At 50.4% G+C, this 17795-nt stretch overlaps 6 protein-coding genes across 8 annotated transcripts; 3 read left to right on the top strand and 3 right to left on the bottom strand.

Annotated features, from left to right (window-relative positions):
• Positions 1-367: 367 nt before the first annotated feature.
• LOC128274591 (ATP-dependent RNA helicase bel) lies at positions 368-9424 on the bottom strand. Of its 2 annotated transcripts, none has more exons than XM_053012829.1 (4): positions 9264-9424; positions 7976-8504; positions 2503-4933; positions 368-2432 (listed from the first exon to the last, which is right to left on the bottom strand). In XM_053012829.1, the coding sequence occupies exons 2-4, from the start codon at positions 8018-8020 to the stop codon at positions 2326-2328; spliced, it is 2583 nt and encodes an 860-aa protein (XP_052868789.1). In that variant the 5' UTR covers positions 8021-8504; positions 9264-9424; the 3' UTR covers positions 368-2325. The 2 variants fall into 2 exon arrangements, with proteins under 2 accessions (XP_052868789.1, XP_052868788.1); XM_053012828.1 differs by lacking the exon at positions 9264-9424 and adding an exon at positions 8756-8896.
• Positions 9425-9793: 369 nt separating this feature from the next.
• Positions 9794-11027, top strand: LOC128273175 (ribosome production factor 2 homolog). The gene is made up of 3 exons (XM_053011098.1): positions 9794-9917; positions 9985-10200; positions 10265-11027. The coding sequence occupies exons 1-3, from the start codon at positions 9898-9900 to the stop codon at positions 11025-11027; spliced, it is 999 nt and encodes a 332-aa protein (XP_052867058.1). The 5' UTR covers positions 9794-9897.
• Positions 11028-12359: 1332 nt separating this feature from the next.
• On the bottom strand, positions 12360-12820 carry LOC128269936 (zinc finger protein 491-like; the record flags this gene model as incomplete). Its single annotated transcript, XM_053007339.1, has 3 exons — positions 12360-12373; positions 12418-12496; positions 12773-12820. Coding segments are annotated over 3 exons (141 nt in total), but the record flags the coding sequence as incomplete, so codon positions are not given.
• A 1947-nt stretch (positions 12821-14767) lies between these two features.
• Positions 14768-15698, top strand: LOC128275142 (NADH-ubiquinone oxidoreductase subunit 8). Of its 2 annotated transcripts, none has more exons than XM_053013545.1 (2): positions 14768-14913; positions 14986-15698. In XM_053013545.1, exons 1-2 carry the CDS (start codon positions 14877-14879, stop codon positions 15597-15599), a joined length of 651 nt encoding a protein of 216 aa, XP_052869505.1. In that variant the 5' UTR covers positions 14768-14876; the 3' UTR covers positions 15600-15698. The 2 variants fall into 2 exon arrangements, with proteins under 2 accessions (XP_052869505.1, XP_052869506.1); XM_053013546.1 differs by having other exon boundaries at positions 14862-14917; positions 14990-15698.
• A 36-nt stretch (positions 15699-15734) lies between these two features.
• LOC128275143 (actin-related protein 2/3 complex subunit 3) lies at positions 15735-16630 on the bottom strand. The gene is made up of 2 exons (XM_053013547.1): positions 16533-16630; positions 15735-16363 (listed from the first exon to the last, which is right to left on the bottom strand). Exons 1-2 carry the CDS (start codon positions 16536-16538, stop codon positions 15833-15835), a joined length of 537 nt encoding a protein of 178 aa, XP_052869507.1. The 5' UTR covers positions 16539-16630; the 3' UTR covers positions 15735-15832.
• Positions 16631-16752: 122 nt separating this feature from the next.
• On the top strand, positions 16753-17684 carry LOC128273006 (nucleolar protein 16). The gene is made up of 2 exons (XM_053010908.1): positions 16753-16927; positions 17008-17684. Exons 1-2 carry the CDS (start codon positions 16824-16826, stop codon positions 17522-17524), a joined length of 621 nt encoding a protein of 206 aa, XP_052866868.1. The 5' UTR covers positions 16753-16823; the 3' UTR covers positions 17525-17684.
• The last annotated feature ends 111 nt before the right edge of the window (positions 17685-17795 follow it).

The raw sequence follows: 17795 nt of genomic DNA on the forward strand, positions 1-17795 counted from the left end.
AGCTACTTTGTGGCTACCAATAAAACCATTATCAAAGTTCGAAACATAAACAAGTCCAACACAAAACCACTTGGTGGGGGCCCAAAAGTAAGGCCTGCGGATCTATAGAAGAACGAGGGAATAACCGTAAAGACGGTGGAACATCGTCAGCGTAGTCAGCAGATTCGTTAAAATCTCATTAACAAAATAAACCCTTCGCCAATGGCCAGTAGTTCGTCCGTAAATTATCCGACGTCAGTCCGAGCGTGTAAGGTTGATGCCGACAGCCTGTAGTTGTGTTCGTGATGGGCTGACGAGGCTGACGACCTCGAGTCGGCTATCCGCTATCTTTAAGAGCAAATCGATTAACACCGAATCAGTTCCGTGTAGCCATACGCAATCTCTTTATTTGTTATCATCATTCCATACCCAACCGCCCCGTACGCCGCTACGAGTTAGATCATCCATCATCATAAGACATGACCATGCGCGCGTCCTCGCTACAGTTTTGCTGGTGTACCGGTGACCTATAGCACACGCCGTGCGGTGATCTTTGCCCTACTCCCATGCGCCGTAGCCCCCACTCTTCGTAGCTCTAACTCGTCCGTGTGGATCGTATTTTAATTTGCGCCGTGCATCATCCGCAATCGGATCCGTACGCTGTTGGATTCCCTTTCGATTCCTTCCGATTTTGTGGGTCACGAGATTTACACACAGCTACTATCTCATTGGTGCATTGGCAGATTGGATCCCCACGACGGGTCACACGACGAAAGGACAACCCTTTGAGAGAGAGATATAGAGGAGAAGGATAGCTTCCCCTGTGTGCTATGGTCATTTTTTATTTCATTTTCCTATGCTGTTGCCATCGGTGTGTGGGAGCGCCTTCGCAGTGGCGCGAGTGTCTGGGTATAGTGGGTTGTGTACGTGGGAAAACACGGTGCACCTTTATCCGCGTGACTTGATCTCTCTCTCTCTCTCTCGGCCACAACGCAAAATAATGCTAAGCCTTCGCGGTTTGAACGAGTTTTATTTACGATTTCTTCTTCGGAACTCAGATTCGATACCACCGACACACACACACACACACACTTCAGTGAACGACGATATTGGCGATTGGAGCAGTGGTGTTCGGAAATCGGCCGATTTCCGGAGCACTTGCGTTTCGCGTGCACGTTGATAGATCACACACGCGTCGGGCGATCTCTGTCGCGTTCCTACATTTTCTTCTCACACACACAGCAATTAAGTCTGATTCTCTCGATTCATTTTCAATCGGCGTTTTGATCGCTTGACGGGCCAAGCCACCAGAGTGTGGCCGATTACCGCGATCGCACATTCGCTATCACTTTGCTTGGCGCCTCTGCTGGCGTATACTATCAACGGACTGTTGTGAAACGGAGAGTCCTGCTTCCGCTCAACAAACACGTTGGTGCGTGTTGGTGGTGCTGCCCCAAACCGTTCCAAGCGGCACATTCAAACCTAGTGGCCGTTCGTCGTCGTTCGTTCTTTCAGTGTTTTTACCTCTGCTCTCTCTCATTCTTTCTCTCTTTTCGTACCCTACGAGTGAGACAGCAATAATATACTACCGGGGGGGGGGAATTAATCCAGTTTCCTTTATCCGTCGTCGTCGTCTTCCATTTTGTTGTGACAGATCCGCGCGCAGCAGTTACTACACTAAGCCCTTACTGTACTGGTTGACGGTCTTGTAAATCATGGAAATGAGGGGGGCGCACGCGCCACATTTCTCCTTTAAATCTATCTGTTTCGCCCCATCCCATCACTGCTCGGTGGCCATCGTCGGGAGATGACATTTGCATATACTGATCTCGTAGCGTAGCGCCGCGTCGTCGGGCTCTCTCTCTCTCTCTCTGTAAATGTATGATGTCACCTAGTTACACGCAAAGATCTAGTAAAAGGTGCTTCACTTCATTGATCTTGGCCCGCCGGGGCGGGTTACGTATCGCGAGCCGAGCGGTTCTGTTTTTCTCTGTTCATTTGAGAAGAGTTTAGATATTATTTTTGTCGCATTACATTCTTCTCCGACTGCTTTTTCTTTTACATCGTCGTCGACATTGGCCACCATCATTCGTCTTTGCCCGGTGTCGTCGTGGCGGATTACCCGGAGGTGCTTGAGTGGCGCGGGAAGGTGTGTCTGTGTGTCTGTGTGGATGTGTGTGTTTTGTACGTGTATTTGCGTGTATGTGGTTGCGCGCGGGTGTGGGAGGCTACAATTATTAGTACTAGAGTTTAGCATTCTGTAGTAGTTGTTACTGTTACTGCACTGTCGGTCGTTGGCTCCGGGGCGCGCACCGCGCCGGAAGCAGTGCTGCTCGCCAGGCGATTTCAGTGGCCGTCACCCCACCAATCGACACTGTTGCTGTCGTTGTTGCTGTAGCTTCCACCGTAGTTGCCGCCGCCCATGCCATTGCGTCCGTAGCCATCATCACGATCTGCGCGGAAAATAGAGGGGAACATAGAAAATAAATGACTTGACGACGGCTGCCGCTGCCGGTGACTTACCGCCATAACCGCCACCACCACCAGCACCACCGTAGCCACGCGATACGGCACCGCCGCCACCGCCACCACCACCGGCCGGACGATGATCGCGCGATCCGGCACTCGGACGCGTGGGGTTCGTCTGACGGTAATCTCGCGAGCCGAACGAGGAGCCACCGCTGCGGGCCGCTCCTCCTCCGTAGCGGCTGCCGCCACCACCGCGGCGACTTCCGCCCCCGTACCCGCGGCCCGAGGTCATGTCCTCCAGGAAGCCGGGAATGTCCTGTCCCGTTTCGGCCAGCAGCCGCACCAAGCCGTTCGCCACGTTGCGGTTTTTCTCGTTGAAGAACGAGGTGGCCGTACCGAGGTTACCCATGCGCCCGGTACGCCCGATGCGGTGCACGTACTCCTCCACCTCGGACGGCAGATCGAAGTTGATGACGTGCTTCACGTTCGGAATGTCCAGACCGCGGGCCGCCACGGCCGTCGCCACCAGAATCGGGCAGCGGCCGCACCGGAACAGCCGCAGGGCCTCCTCGCGCTCGTCCTGCGTGCGATCGCCGTGGATGCTGGTGACCGGATAGTCGTACCCGTACAGGAACTCCTCCAGCGAGTCGGCCGCCTTCTTCGTCTCGACGAAAATCAGCGTCAGGCTGTTCGCCGGGTCGGCCTCGTTCTGCACCGTGATGGTCGACAGCAGGTCGAGCAGGTGCGAGCGCTTGATGTTCTCCTCCACCCAGAAGATCGTCTGCGTGATGTTGACCGAGGTCGAACCGACGCGCCCGACCGCCAGGAAGATGTAGCGGTACAGGAAGTCACTGGCCAGTTCCTGGATCGCCTTCGGGAAGGTGGCCGAAAACATGAGCGTCTGCCGCTCGCCCGTCACCGGCATCTTGCTGTCCTCGACGATGCGCCGGATTTGCGGCTCGAAGCCCATGTCCAGCATCCGGTCGGCCTCGTCCAGCACCAGGAACCGGATGTTGTCCAGACCGACCTTGCCGCGCGTAATCATGTCCTCCAGCCGGCCGGGCGTGGCCACGATCAGGTGGCAGCCGCGGTCCAGCTCACGCATCTGCTCGTGCGTGTTGTTGCCCCCGTACAGGACGGCGGGGCGCATGCGCGAGCGGTAGCAGAACTTCTTCGACTCCTCGAAGATCTGCGTCGCGAGCTCGCGCGTCGGTGCCAGCACCAACCCGAGCGGGTACTGCTTGCGCCGGTTCACCGGCCGGTTCGGGGGCGGCTGCGAGACCCCGTGCTTGTACATCTGGTTCAGGATCGGCAGCAGGAAGGCGGCCGTCTTGCCCGACCCGGTCTGGGCGCACGCCATCAGATCGCGCCCGGCCAGAATGATCGGGATCGCGTACTTCTGCACCGGCGTCGGCTTGTCGTAGCGCGCCAGCTTCACGTTGTTGTCGATGATCTCTGTCAGCTCAATGTCGTCGAACGTGTTGATGTGGCCCGGCACATCGTCACCCGTCGCCTCCACGGGAATATCTTCGTACTTGCTGAAATTGATACCGGTGTTGCCGTGTTTGAACAGCTCCCCCTCCATCCGCTCGTCGCGCTCCGTGAGCTGTGTGTAGTCCACCTGACCGCGGCCCATTCCGCCGCCAGTGCCACCGCCGCCGCCTCCGCGTCCGTCACGTCCACCATCTCGTCGATCGGTCGTCGGCCAGCGTCCTCCACCGCCGCCAGGCGCTCCTCCGCCGCCGCCGCCACCGCCGTTCGATCCTCGGTCGTAGAATCCGCGGCCATTGCTGCCACCGCCGCCGTCCCCACCAGCGATCGGTGGCTGCGGCGATGACTGCTGTTGCTGCTGCTGCTGCTGTCCCGCCGTTTCCGGCTCGGGCCAGCGATCGTTGCCGGTGATCGGTGGGGCAGCACCGTCCATGCCCCGATCACGGCCACCGGCACCAGGTGGCCCTCCACCGGGCGCACCGCCACGACCGCCACCACCACCGTACGCCGGCCAGTTGTCCCCTCCGCGCCGATCACCTCCGTAACCGTCACCATTCTGATAGCCTCCTCCCGAGTAGCCGCCGCCGCCACCATTGTAGCCCCGGTCGCCACCGCCACGCCCATAGTTGCCGAAGTCACCGCCACGACGATCGTTCTGATAGCGACCACCGCCACCGCCGCCGCCGCCGCTGCGCCTATTGTAGTCTCCGCCCCGGTTAAAGTTGTCGCGATCGTTGTAGCGTCCGAAGTCGCCACCGCCGCGATTGCGATTCGAGTCGCCGTAACCGCGTCTGCCACCGCCGCCGCCGCCACCACCACCGCCACCTAGAGCTCCGGAGCCGGCACCGGAATCAGGTAGAAACTCGCCGCCACCATCAGAACATTCTCGCATCTGCGGCGGAATGTAGCGCGCGGCAGCAAACTTTTGGTTGCCAGATTCTTGAATGCCGCCACCACCGCCTAGCTGCTGCTGCTGCAAGTCCAGACCAGCAAACTGCGAACAAGAAGAAGAAGAAGAAGAGATAAAGAATAGAAAACTTCAGTTAATGATGTCATTGATCTAAGCGTGTCGCCCTCCAGTCTGTGTGTGTGTGTTGCGAAAGGCAGCCACCGAAAGTTCAATGATCGATGGGCCTCTATTAGAGCCTCCCTCCTGTGTGTGGGATAGAAAGCACCCCTTCCTTCCGGTCCCTCTCCTGGTCACCCCTGTGGCCCGTGTAATGGTGTTTGTGGAAGTCATTTTCTTCGTTTCCCGCTGATCGTCAGCAGCTCAACCGAGAAGTGGACCGTGCACTATAAACGCTCGGGTCGCCCTTGGCTTAGCATATACTGCCGCCCGCCCGTTGAGGAAAAAGCACGCCACCGCGGCACAAGATGGAGAGGGCAATAAACCATGAGCTTGTGAGTGTGTGCGACGCCGTGCCGCGCCGTTGTTCTCATTTCTGCGTCCCGACCTGAAACGGCGCCGGTGTGTACCGTACCAAACCGAAACCGAGATTCCCGACGGTCGTCGGACGGGCCGGAAAATAAAAAAAAACTGTTGAGGGTCCGAGGGGGGAATGAGCTTTCTTGGCAGCGCGTCGGACGGAATACATTTTTTCGGAGAATCCCACACAACACGCAACAAAGCGACGGGTCACCGTACACACTGCTACACTCACACACACAAGAAGGGTGGTGTGTATCGGGTGGATGACGCGTTTGCGAAAAAACGGAGGTCATTAAACCTTTGGCCAGACCATTCGACGACGACGACGACGACGACGGGGAACGAAAAGAAACACGCGGATAACGTGTTTTATGTTCGCCCGCTCCCCCCGTCTCGGTTGTGTCGAATTCTTGCGGAACTCGACATTAGGAAGTAAATGGCACGGTGAGGGGGAACCGTGGAGACCTGTGCTTTTTATTGATTTAAAAAAAAATGCTAGCCAATTGATCGTGTCTACTCGATAAGTCCTTCATAACCGCGCCATCGCCGTCGCAAATCGCCCAAGGCCAACTAGATTTAACAAGGTTTAAAAATAATGCTCCAACTATTACTCTCCCTCACACATTGTCACGATGGGCACATGGGCAAAAAGAGTGATGTGTTCGCTATTTAGCCGTATAAACACACACAGGTCTAAAGTTTGCAATCACGAACGATGCTCGTGCAGGCGCGATAATGATGACGCGAGCGCGGAACTGTTTCCGCCGTTGTCGCGAAGGGTGATTGGTTACGCGGCACGTGGCCGCATCAAAGAGGGCGACCACTAACTGGCATGTGTGACCTACAGACGAGCTTGAAACTGGCGCGTACAAACGAATATTCTTTCGCTTGCAGCAACTTCAATGGCGAATCGAAAGCTGCTTGCCCTAGCTCCTAGAAAAGATAGGGCAAACATGTGAGAGAGAGAAAAATGCATCATTTTAGTAGCGCGAGAGGACAACCTTTTTTATTACGTGCACTCCACAAAAAATAAAGCACTTGAAGTGTCTAGCTGAGGGGTGGTCCTCCCCTCTAGTCACACGAGCCGCGGTGTGGAATTTCATTCGACCGAGCGACGACATTTGCGCGCATCGCGACGATGCACCGCGATGCAGCGCGCAATTGCAGTTTATTCGACAGGAGCGAGAGAGAGAGAGCGAGAAAGTGAGTTGAAAATAATAATATGCGCATTACCCGCGAGACGGTACTGTGTGTTCCATTCCAGCGAAAAGAAATATTGTCGAGCAGGCGTTTCTTGTGAGACACAACCAACTCGCCACACAGCCCAATGATGATGATAAACAATCGCATCAGAGTCCAAGTAAGCTACGCTTTCCCGATCCAGGTAACGGCGACATTTATTTTTTCTCCGCACATAACTCAACGCCAATTGTGTGCGTCAACAAATATCATGCTTCGCGCTACGTCAGCAGCGCCAAGCAAACAACGCGAAAATAATGACGCCGAATTGTGAAATAGGAAGTTTCTCTGCCTCGCACCGCGCGCGTCGTGCTTGTTCGGTTTTCAGTGTTTTTCAAACACTTTCCTCACCTCTGCTAGAGACACGGTGTAGTGTACAGCCACTTCGGGAGAGAAGCGCACACGAAAAGTGGCAAGTAGTAAGCGGTGTGTGGCGCGGCGGTATTATCTAGGCCAGCGCGATTGTACCGTTACCAACACAAACTCTGTGGCAGGGAGAGAGAGTGGCGGATTATCATCGCCACCGGTAAAAAAGGGGTGGGGACAGGCCGAAGGGGGTTTTTCGGTAGAAGCCCACGCCGCTGGTAAATGAGTAATCTACAGCCGCCGCCGCGCGAGTTTGAAGTTGAAATTTTTTTAGCTGGAACTGCGCGACATGATTCATGGATGACGTTGCGACAAATCAGTCCCAAATCCTAAGGGTTGTGAATGGTCAAGACCGTGTGATCGGTGGACCGTGGAGCCATACCATTTCGCGAAAGGAACATGCTACGCTTGCTGCGATTTACTCTCTCGGCATTACGATGATCCATTTTCTTGCGCCCCTCCTGAAATGCGGTTACATTGCCTCGCACATCCAAGCATTCTGTGCCCGTCCGAATGCCTTTGTGCATTGCGCGGACCGGACAGTTGTGCAACCGCAGCAACTTTTCCTTCGCAAAACCTTTTCCCTACCTGCACCCCGTGTGTATGTGTGTGTGTGTGCATCCCAACGGAGGATTTAAAATGGCGCTGCAAATGGAGCGCTTCAGAGTGGTGGTGTTCGATCCCCGCGCGTGAATGGCGAGCACTAACTAGAGAGAGCGCGCGAACGGACAAAGGTACTTGCAAAAAGACAATGATGGGTCACTAGAGCGGGCGGACGGGCGGTGGAAAATCCCACGGCTGACACGCCACGTAATATCCTTGACACCGAACGGCGCGCTGATGATTCTAGCACAAACCTTGGAGCGCGGCACACAACCAGACCGAGAGTCCCGCTATAAGAAATGCATCACGCACAACAAACTGCAATGGCTACGATTTCAACAATGCACCATCTTACGCTATATACCCACAAGTTGGCCGAGTCGCGACCAGTGTACGTACCTGCTGCTCTAGACCTGTACCATTTTGGTTAATAGCATTACTCATATTACAATGAGCGTGCGTATGATTTTGTTGCGTTTCTTCCACCGTTGGTTTAGGGACGAAAGAAAGACCACCTTCTACAGTGGAGAGCTGGTGCTGCAAATGGTTATGCGTACACCGACGATCGAGAAAGTGGGTATAAAGTTTCTGTTTGTCCCGAAGTGACTGCGTCTTTTTCCAATTTAACTGCACACGGTTGTCTCGAAGCACAATAAGTTCACAGTAATTTTCCACGAAAGCAGGAATTTCACTCTCGCTTCTGTAATATGCCTTTTGTTCGGCCGCGAATTATGTGCGTTTCACACGATGGCTGATCTTCCTCTTGATCAGCGCGCACAGACGCGATGCGATTACAACACAGAGATACACTCACACCGACGGGCACGCACACACTGACAGACGCTGACTGCTGTGCCTGCTGCTGCTGCTGCTGCTGCCTTTTCTCCTTTTTGCCCGTGCTGTCGAAGGATACGCGATGTACTAGTCGCTGCAAAGATGCAAAGGAAAATGATCACCACCATACAGTGTGTGTTATACTCTACGTGTGGGGGGCACGAGCCGGAAAAGCCAGCCAAATATGCATCTGGCACAGGCCTAGAAGCCTACTGCGATGAGGCACAGCTGTTACGCTGCACTATCGCGCACACACGCGCCCAAACGCACGCACGCACAGTCACGGTCGCCGATCTCACTCTTTGTAGGATATTGCCTTACAAAATTGATTGACGTAATACATACACTCGATCAATTTACTTCCTGGTTTCAACTGTACGGAGCAGAGTTTGTACGAAATGACAATGTTTCGTTCACTTGTCAACGGATAATTTGCTGTTTCACGGTCGCGAACGCCTCTTCCAAGACGGGTTTCGCATGCTTTTCGACTGACTTTCAGCAGCTTTCTGCCCCCGTTCGTTCGCGTGAGACACGGTTCTTCCCAGCGCTAGCCAGCTCACACCAGTCGCCAGGGATATACGGATACGGCGCACACACGCACACAACGGCGGCGCAGCATTGGTGTGTGCCGACTAGCGGCGAGAACGCGAAGCGCTTGGTGAGAAACCGATCGTCTGGTAGAGGCAGTAGGGCGAAAAGGACCGTGGGATGTGAGGCGAGCGAGTGAGAGACCGGGCGACCGTGAGTCAGGCGATACGTGTGAGACGAGTGAAAGAGGGGGGGGCGCCGAACGGAACAGCGGCCGTCTAACAAGGAACCACCGCACATGCAATTTTCTTTCGTCAATTTTTACCCTTATCCGCACACCGACAGTCTCTGCAAACACCCCGTCGCCGTAGCGAAAACGTTGACCAGCACGTTGAAAGCACTTCCGCTGAGGCTCAGCACAGTTTAACGCACGATTTTGCTCGAACAAAACGGATACGACGTTACCGTTCTTTTCCACTGTTCGGAGTTTTCTCCAAAAGGAAGAGTGTGAGCGGCTGGCGATGCCGCCGAGCGGCACGCTGTTCGCCGCGTTTCGCCCGTCTGCGGCTCTCAACTAGGCCGCTAGTGTTGGCAGCAGTGTGCAGCTTTTACGCCGGCATGCACAGAATTGTGACAATAAATTAATTTTTCACCTACAAACCGTTCATGTATCTCGACGCCCCGAGCTGTGGGATGTAAAATCGGAGAAGAAATTGTAATTTAAGAAATTTAAAACAATTCCAAGCTCAAAGTTTGGTGCGAAAAAGGCCTTTTGATATTTGGCCTATTCGCCTGCGATTGCGTACGCTGCGGGCGTGCTCCACTGTTGACATACCGGCTACCCGGCCGTTTCGTGAGAAACAACGTGCTTCAAAAGTGTTTTGTAAACTTAAACCAGGTTTTTAAGCGGTGCAATTCTGGCGATATTCGCAAAGCGCCACTGATTAAAGCACGGCAAGATGGCATCGATGCGCATCAAGTAAGTTCGTAGTGTTTGCTCGCGAGCCGAGTGAACTGGTGTAACACGTTGCTTTCGTTGCCCACAGGAAACCCACTACCCGGAAAGGCAAGAAAGCCCTGGAGGACCGCGAGCCGAAAACGATAGAAAATGTGAAGAAAACACTCATAATGGAGGGTCGCAAGTGCTCCAACGACATTCGGCAAGCGTTGAAAGATCTGAATATGCTGAAGAAACCACACTCGCGAATGATGAGACGAAACAATGATGTCTCCCCGTTCGAAGACGCAACGCTATTGGAGCAGTAAGTTGCAGCAGACGGTGGCCCATAGGAAACAACCCTTTAAAACCCCTCATTTTCGTTTCAGTTTGTCCAAAACCAACGACTGTCATTTGTTTTTGTTTGGCTCGTCATCGAAAAAGCGACCAAACAATTTGATTATGGGACGCATTTACGAGGAACAAATTCTCGACATGGTCGAGCTTGGGATCGACAACTATAAAGCTCTCGCCGAGTTTAAAACAGAAAAGATATCCCAGTACACGAAGCCGGTCGTTGTGTTCAATGGTTACAAATGGAAGTTCACGGAGGAGCTGAGACGCATCAAAAGTTTGCTGCTGGACATGTTCCGTTTCGATCAAGTTCCAACGATCCGCCTGCAGGGTATCGAGCATGTGCTGAGCTTCACTCTGACGGACGACCTTACCATTCTAGTGCGGTCGTATCGCATCCTGCTCAAAAAGAGTGGCCAACGTACGCCACGAATTGAACTGCTGGAAATGGGACCATCGCTGGATCTGTCGATACGCCGCACAAAGATCGCGTCGGACGATCTGTACAAAACGGCCATGAAACAGCCGGCCATTCTTAAGGCTGCCAAACGGAAGAATGTTTCGCGCGATGAACTGGGTAACGTGCACGGTAGGGTGCATGTGGGCAAGCAGGACATAAACGCCCTGCAAACGCGCAAGATGAAGGGCCTGCGTAAAACGGCAGAAGAGAAGCGAGCGGAAAAGGCGAGCAAGCGGAAGCGGAGCTCTGATGATGACGGTGCCTCGGCCAATGATGACGGTGGCGCAGATAGTGACAATAACGAGGGGATGGACGTTGAGATTGGAGCAGATGAATAACGTAACGGAAGGGGTTGCAATAAATTTAAAAAAGGTGTCACATTCGTAGCTCTTTGTCGTGAATTTAGTCATTCATTGAATATTAACAGATCCTGATTCAGTGCAACGATGTCTGTATTGAACGCGAAAGAATCTGCATTTCATGCTGGGAAATCTTGAATGGGATGTTTGGTGAGAAAAGACATGTCTTGATGTCATTGTTTTAACAAAAACACACCGACCATGAGTGAGTATAATTGGATGGTTACTATATTGAATTTTACATTCACTTACTTATAATTTAAACATCAAAACCAATCTAATATAAAAGCCTTTATGGGGCCCCAGAAGAGGAAAAAAAAAGTTCAAAAATGTTCATGCCTTATATAGTAAATTTTCCTGAAGATTATGCTATTCTTGTCTCTTTCTATGCATGCAGTGATTCTCGAGACCTTTTTGGGTCTATTTTCTTGTTATTGATCTAGGTTCTATGCTGTGGCCATGTGGACCCACGCTGTGGTTTCTGCTTTGTTTGTTCAGGATTCTTAAGACTCCTCGGTCGATCGCGTTTTATGGCTTGGGCCTAACGTTCTTAGAATTCGTAGCTTATCTTTATTGCTTGTGACGCTAGGTTAAAAATCGTCGCGTTCTCAACAATTGTTTCTTGATTATCCCTGGTTTCAGTTTATTTTAATAACTTTTTTCCATATTTCACGGTTGTTATCTTTCATTACTTAAAGATTTCTTATTTTATAAGATCAAACTCAAATTTGAATGAACAACGAGGATTAATGAGGTTCATCTTTCTTGTGAATTTTGAAGTAACGTATTAGACCTTTCACCCGTGTGAGTATTTTATTCAAAATCCAGTTTCTAAGGAAAATTAATTTTATTGGGCTGATCGTTGGTGGTTGTGAACTTTTGCTAACTGCTATCGCCGAATTCATACATTTTACTATTCAAAGATACAAAATTTGAATTTATTCTAACCCAAACTTTAATGAACAACGAAATAATTAATGAGCTTAACGCTTCTTGTGAATTTTGGAGTGACGTAATAGATATTTTGAACTCCGGTACGCTTTTTCACAGATTTTACACTGATATGGCTTTTCGCCAGTGTGAGTGCGGATGTGAATCGTTAGGCTATATAAGTATGCGAACCTTGATGAACAATGAGGACACTGATGGTGTTGGTCCTTATTGTGAATTTTCGAGTGTACTGATAGTGAGGATGATGAATAGAAGGCTTTGTCACAGACTTTACACTGGAATGGTCTTTCCCCGGTGTGAGTGCGGATGTGATTCTTTAGTTGAGCTAACAGTGCGAACATTGATGAACAATGAGGACACTTATGATGTTTGTCCTTATTGTGAACTTTGGAGTGAGTTATTAGAATGGATGTTGTACTGAAAGCTTTGTCACAGATTTTACACTTGTGTGGTCTTTCGCCGGTGTGACTGCGGATATGAACCTTTAAGGCAGATGACTGTGCGAACATTGCTGAACAATGAGGACACTTATGATGCTGGTCCTTATTGTGAATTTTCGAGTGTATTGCTAGTATGTGTGATGAATGGAAGGCTTTGTCACAGACATTACACTTGAATGGCTTTTCGCCGGTGTGAGTGCGTATGTGAATCTTCAAGTCTGATGATTGGGTAAACTTTGAAGGACAATGAGGACATTGTTGCTGCAGGTCCTTATTATGAATTTTCAAATGTACTGCCAAGTTGTTTGATGAATAGAAGGCTTTGTCACAGACTTTACACTTGAATGGCCTTTCGCCTGTGTGAGTGCGGATATGAATCTTTAGGCTAAATGACTGTGCGAACATTGCTGAACAGTGAGGACACTTATGATGCTGGTCCTTATTGTGAATTTTTGAATGTGCTGTCAGTTTGTATGGTGAAAAGAAGGCTTTGTTACAGACTTTGCACTTGTATGGCTTTTCGCCAGTGTGAGTGTTGATGTGATTCTTTAGAATAGCTAACCGTACGAACGTTGATGAACAATGAGGACACTGATGCTGTTGGTCCTTATTGTGCAATTTCGAATGTTGTGCTAGTGTTTTTGATGAATGGAAGGCTTTGTCACAGACTTTGCACTTGTATGGCCTTTCGCCAGTGTGAGTGCGGATATGAATCTTTAACTTGCTTGAACATGAATATGTTGCCGAACAATGAGGGCAGTGGTGCTTTTGGTCCTTATTGTGCGTTTTCGAACGATTCTGCAGATTGCCTGGTGATCTGATCGCTTTTTCACACACTTTTTCACGTACATAGGGCCTTTCGTCGGTATGAGTGCGGATATGAATCTTTGGGCTAGATGAGGCTTTAGACTGTTGATCCTTATTGTGTATTTTCATATGTTCTGCCAGAATTCTTGATGAATAGAAGCCTTTGACACAGACTTTACACTGGTAAGGTTTTTGCCCAGTGTGACTGCGCATGTGAATCTTTAACTTGTTTAAAGCTGGATATGTTGCGGAACAATGCGGGCAGTGGTGCTTTTGGTTTTTACGATGGCTTTTGCTATGGGCTTTTCGGGTTCCGGGACTTGAGACGTTTTGAATTGATTTTGCTGCTGAATCATCAGCACACGTATGGTTTGGCACGGTCACAAGGTGATCTTTTCGATCTTGACAGATCGATTGTAAAGGATTTGTTTTGAGGTTATCCTGTTCCAGAACATCATTCGTTGTTTGCAGCTGATGCTGCTCGTCGACCTCTTCGTACTCTGATTTGATGGCAATTGGATTTTCCTCTGCCTCAAATAAATCATCAGGTATGTTGCCACAACATTCATATGTCCTGTTCGCTTCATGAACAGTAAAACACTTCTTATTCAAGTGCAAATCTTTCACTTCGGTTTTAATTGACAATTTCATGCCAACCGTTTGTTCTGCAGAGTGTTCAAGACGGTCTTGAGTGATTTGTGATTCTTTCTTCGCTTTGTTCTGCTGTTTGATAAATTTATCGACCAAATCATTGTTTCGATTGCATCGCCAACGAAACAGATACATCTTTTTCAATCGCGATTCGCACATCGTGCACAAATACGATGGAACTCCAGGTAATAATTTCATCTGTAAAAATAAGAGTATCATAGACCAGTTTTTCTTGTGGAACAAGGGAAAATGTCTGTTGTTACAATTTTACTACCTGAAGACCGGTAAAATCGAAGATTTTTTGTACTTTATATTGTCCGGAATCGTCGCGCGTTAGCGCTTTCAAAGCATCATCGGGAGTCAGACACCATCGACATATTTTAGCGCTATTGGAAAAAAATCGCTATTATACCTTTTAATCCTTATTGAACACCAACTTACGCAACGTCATCCTCTTTCTTAATCAACGCCTTGAACTTCTTAGAATTCATTTTATCGTTTATTTCAGCGATTTTGTAAAAGCGTTCACTTTCACGTGTCTCAGGTAAACAAAGGTTGTTTCAATTTCAATGGAATCTGCCTTTTGACAATCGGTCGATTTTTGACAGCTTCTGGCGCTTGTGAGAGAGCCGCGTTACGTTAGCGCGTTACGTTACGCGTTACCGAAACAAGGTTTGTAGTGAAAGCTGTGACCAAACCTCATTTACTTTACTCTGACTCCACCATCTGAATGGGGCAAAACACGTATAAACGATTATAAACTAAATTATAGATTTTATATGCAAAATATAGTGATAAACAAAGACTAATTTGGGCACGCAAGATTGTAAACAATCGAACTGGGCACCCTAACCAGTATATTTACGTAACTTGGCTACGCGAGAAACTGTCAAAAACATCTCGAGCTGCTTTTGCAATCATTTGCGAATAAAACATATTCGCCAAATTGTGCGTTAATTCAGCCCCGATAGCAGACACAATGATGACGACAAAAATCTTCTCGCTGGCCAAGCACAGTAAGTACAGTATGGTTTCCAGCCCTCAGAAGAGACCACTAAGTTTGTGTTTTGTCTTTGCACCAATTCCAGCGAGCCGTGTTCTGCGTCCGGCATCGTCGACCATCGTGACCCGAAGCTATTGCACGCCGAAGCCTGCTGCAATTAAGCCGGAAGAGTACTACTACGTGAACAACAAGGAACTGAGCATGGACATGAACGACATTACGGACCGGGCCGCGCAAACGATCTTTTGGACGGAACTTTTCCGTGGTGCCGCCGTCACACTGGGGCACATTTTCAAGGAACCGGCCACCATCAACTATCCGTTCGAGAAAGGACCACTGAGCCCTCGGTTCCGCGGTGAGCACGCTCTGCGCCGGTACCCGAGCGGCGAGGAGCGCTGCATTGCGTGCAAACTGTGCGAGGCCATTTGTCCCGCGCAGGCCATTACCATCGAGGCGGAGGAGCGGGCCGATGGCAGCCGGCGTACGACGCGATACGATATCGATATGACCAAGTGCATATACTGTGGCTTCTGCCAGGAAGCTTGCCCGGTCGACGCTATCGTCGAGGGTCCGAACTTTGAGTTTTCGACCGAAACCCACGAAGAGCTGCTGTACAACAAGGAGAAGCTGCTGAACAACGGGGACAAGTGGGAATCGGAAATTGCTTCAAACATTAACGCTGACTTCCTGTACCGCTAAGCCGGCTCGAGGTATCCCAGGGTCACGGTGCAGGTGCAGTTAACTCGTTGAAAACGATAATGTATAAAACAGCTAAATAAAAAAGAATAGTTAAAATAACTGCCCCAGCTCACTGGGCGTGTACGATCCTAAATTGGAAACAAGTAGAACTTAGAGGGAATTTATTTTGATTAAAAGAAAAAATTCTTCAAAGATTAGAGGCGCCCACAGAACGCCTGCTTTCGAATGTTATCCTACTGGCCGGGTCCGGATAGTGACTTATCCATGAACTTCTTTTTGGCAAAACAGAGCCACCACTTGTTCGGCTTGCCGTCTTCGCCGGAAAACACTCGCTCGCAAACGCGGATGCCTATCTCTTGGCGCAGTTGCTGCAAATACTGTCTCATCAGGTCGCCCTCGGTGGGCGTGCTGGGCTTGGCGTAGACAGCGTTCAGCGGAAACCCGGCCTCGCCCGGAATGTCGAAACGGGAAATAGCCAGGGTGTACATTTCCTGCAGGCCCTGGTTCTTGTTCGAGCAACGTGTCAGTTTCTTCAGACACTCCGTAATGTAGAGCGTAATGTAAATCAGCACCCGATCCACCTCGGACTTGATCTCGTACGTCCGGAAGAACACGTTCGCCTTGAAGTAGTACAGCGTTTCGTCGATTATGTCCTGTTCCAGATTGGCGTTCACCGGTGCCGGTCCGCGGGACTGGGTGCGAATCGGCAGGATGGCCATGTTGCCCACCGATTGCGAGAAATCCTTGATTTGGGAATGGTACGCCTGAAAATGGTAGGGTAGTAGGCTAGTGATTCACACTCGACAATCTCGATGAGCGATGACTCAAGATGGCTCAGGACCAGATACGCTCAGAGTCGCAAGCGTCCGTGATAACTTTATGACGAAAGCGAGATCTCCAAGGATCACCGAAAACCCGTGATGCGCCACTTACCGGCATTTTTAGGCGAGCAGAGCAGAAAATCTTAAAACCAAGATCCGCCGGAGGATTTTTGGAACGCGAATTGGGAATTGGGTGTGAAAATAAGTGACAACATCTGACACATCGAGTGTCAAATGCAATGTTTTCCCAAGGTATAGCTACCTTGTTGAACGGCGGGCGTTACGATTGGCGTTACGTCAGCGTAGATCAAAATTGGCCGTCAACACGTGCGGATCGAAACACGGTTTTTGTAAACAAATCGTGCAAAGTTTGTTCATTCGATTGGTTTTCTCCCGCTTAACAATGGTGCGCAGACTGAGAAAGACGAAGAAAAACCAAAAATACGACTACAGCCGCAATCGGAAACGACTGAACGCTAAAGATCGTCGCAATGGCAAGGTTAAATGGTAAGCTCTACACGATCAAACAACGAGGGTCCTTTACTGATCATTGATTGACTTATTTTGTCCCCTCGTTCGCTCCGCAGTCCCGAGATCCGCAAGCAGTACGAACCGAACAAAGTGCCGGCCCGGAACATTCGCGAAATGGGACTGGCGTATGACGTGAACCGAGTTTTACCGATCCCGAACGCCAAGCGGATGATGAAGCAGATGGAAGCGGCACTCAGTGAAGAAACCAGCGAAGTGGTACCAACCGAGAACGAGAAGAAAACGAAACGGCCGGCGCGGAAACAACATGTGGCCGACCAGCTGGAGGAAGATGCGAAAGAGTTTTCGGGTATCCGGTTCCGGCTTCCGCGGCCGCAAGTACGTCAGATCACGATGATGGTCGATCGGTATGGGTTCGATTACAACGCGATGGCAAAGGATCGGCGCAACTACGAGCAGGAAACGTGGCGTCAGTTTCGGGCAAAAGTGCGTCGCTTCCTCAAGATACCGGTCCAGTGCACGCCGTATCTAGAGCGGAAGGGTTGGCTCGACTGTGATATGTCCGATGCGACCGATTCACGGTGGAAGGAGTTCTGCACGGACGATGAGGCGTAGGAGCGCACTCTGTTTTGGCGTAGCGCGGAACGCCGGCCGCAGCATTTTTGTACCCTTTGGATTTTGTATATTGAAAGAAGCATTATCACGAGTGACGCAGAAAACTGTTCCATTGTTATATCGGAATTCAGTCAATGTGCACTCAAAAAAGATGAATAAAACCGAGGAAATTAACCATCAATGAGTTGTATTTTTTATTTCAGTTTGCCGTTTAGAAGGCTTTGGAGCTACCTACTGGTGGTTCCTTCGACCCTGTTACTTCGGGGCCGAT

This window comes from Anopheles cruzii, chromosome 3 (assembly GCF_943734635.1).
Source record: "Anopheles cruzii chromosome 3, idAnoCruzAS_RS32_06, whole genome shotgun sequence".
In the NCBI taxonomy this organism is placed as follows: Eukaryota; Metazoa; Arthropoda; class Insecta; order Diptera; family Culicidae; genus Anopheles; species Anopheles cruzii.

What these genes read in the sequence shown, in the direction of transcription:
- LOC128274591 (XM_053012829.1), bottom strand. Translation starts at nt 8,020, where the DNA reads ATGAGTAATGCTATTAACCAAAATGGTACAGGTCTAGAGCAGCAG. An exon ending in GTACAGGTCTAGAGCAGCAG is followed by an intron (nt 4,934 to 7,975) that starts GTACGTACACTG and finishes TCTTGTTCGCAG; the next exon opens with TTTGCTGGTCTGGACTTGCA. An exon ending in TGGTGGTGGCGGTTATGGCG is followed by an intron (nt 2,433 to 2,502) that starts GTAAGTCACCGG and finishes TTTTCCGCGCAG; the next exon opens with ATCGTGATGATGGCTACGGA.
- LOC128273175 (XM_053011098.1), top strand. Translation starts at nt 9,898, where the DNA reads ATGGCATCGATGCGCATCAA. An exon ending in ATGGCATCGATGCGCATCAA is followed by an intron (nt 9,918 to 9,984) that starts GTAAGTTCGTAG and finishes CGTTGCCCACAG; the next exon opens with GAAACCCACTACCCGGAAAG. An exon ending in GACGCAACGCTATTGGAGCA is followed by an intron (nt 10,201 to 10,264) that starts GTAAGTTGCAGC and finishes TTTTCGTTTCAG; the next exon opens with TTTGTCCAAAACCAACGACT.
- LOC128275142 (XM_053013545.1), top strand. Translation starts at nt 14,877, where the DNA reads ATGATGACGACAAAAATCTTCTCGCTGGCCAAGCACA. An exon ending in CTTCTCGCTGGCCAAGCACA is followed by an intron (nt 14,914 to 14,985) that starts GTAAGTACAGTA and finishes CACCAATTCCAG; the next exon opens with CGAGCCGTGTTCTGCGTCCG.
- LOC128273006 (XM_053010908.1), top strand. Translation starts at nt 16,824, where the DNA reads ATGGTGCGCAGACTGAGAAAGACGAAGAAAAACCAAAAATACGACTAC. An exon ending in CGCAATGGCAAGGTTAAATG is followed by an intron (nt 16,928 to 17,007) that starts GTAAGCTCTACA and finishes TTCGCTCCGCAG; the next exon opens with TCCCGAGATCCGCAAGCAGT.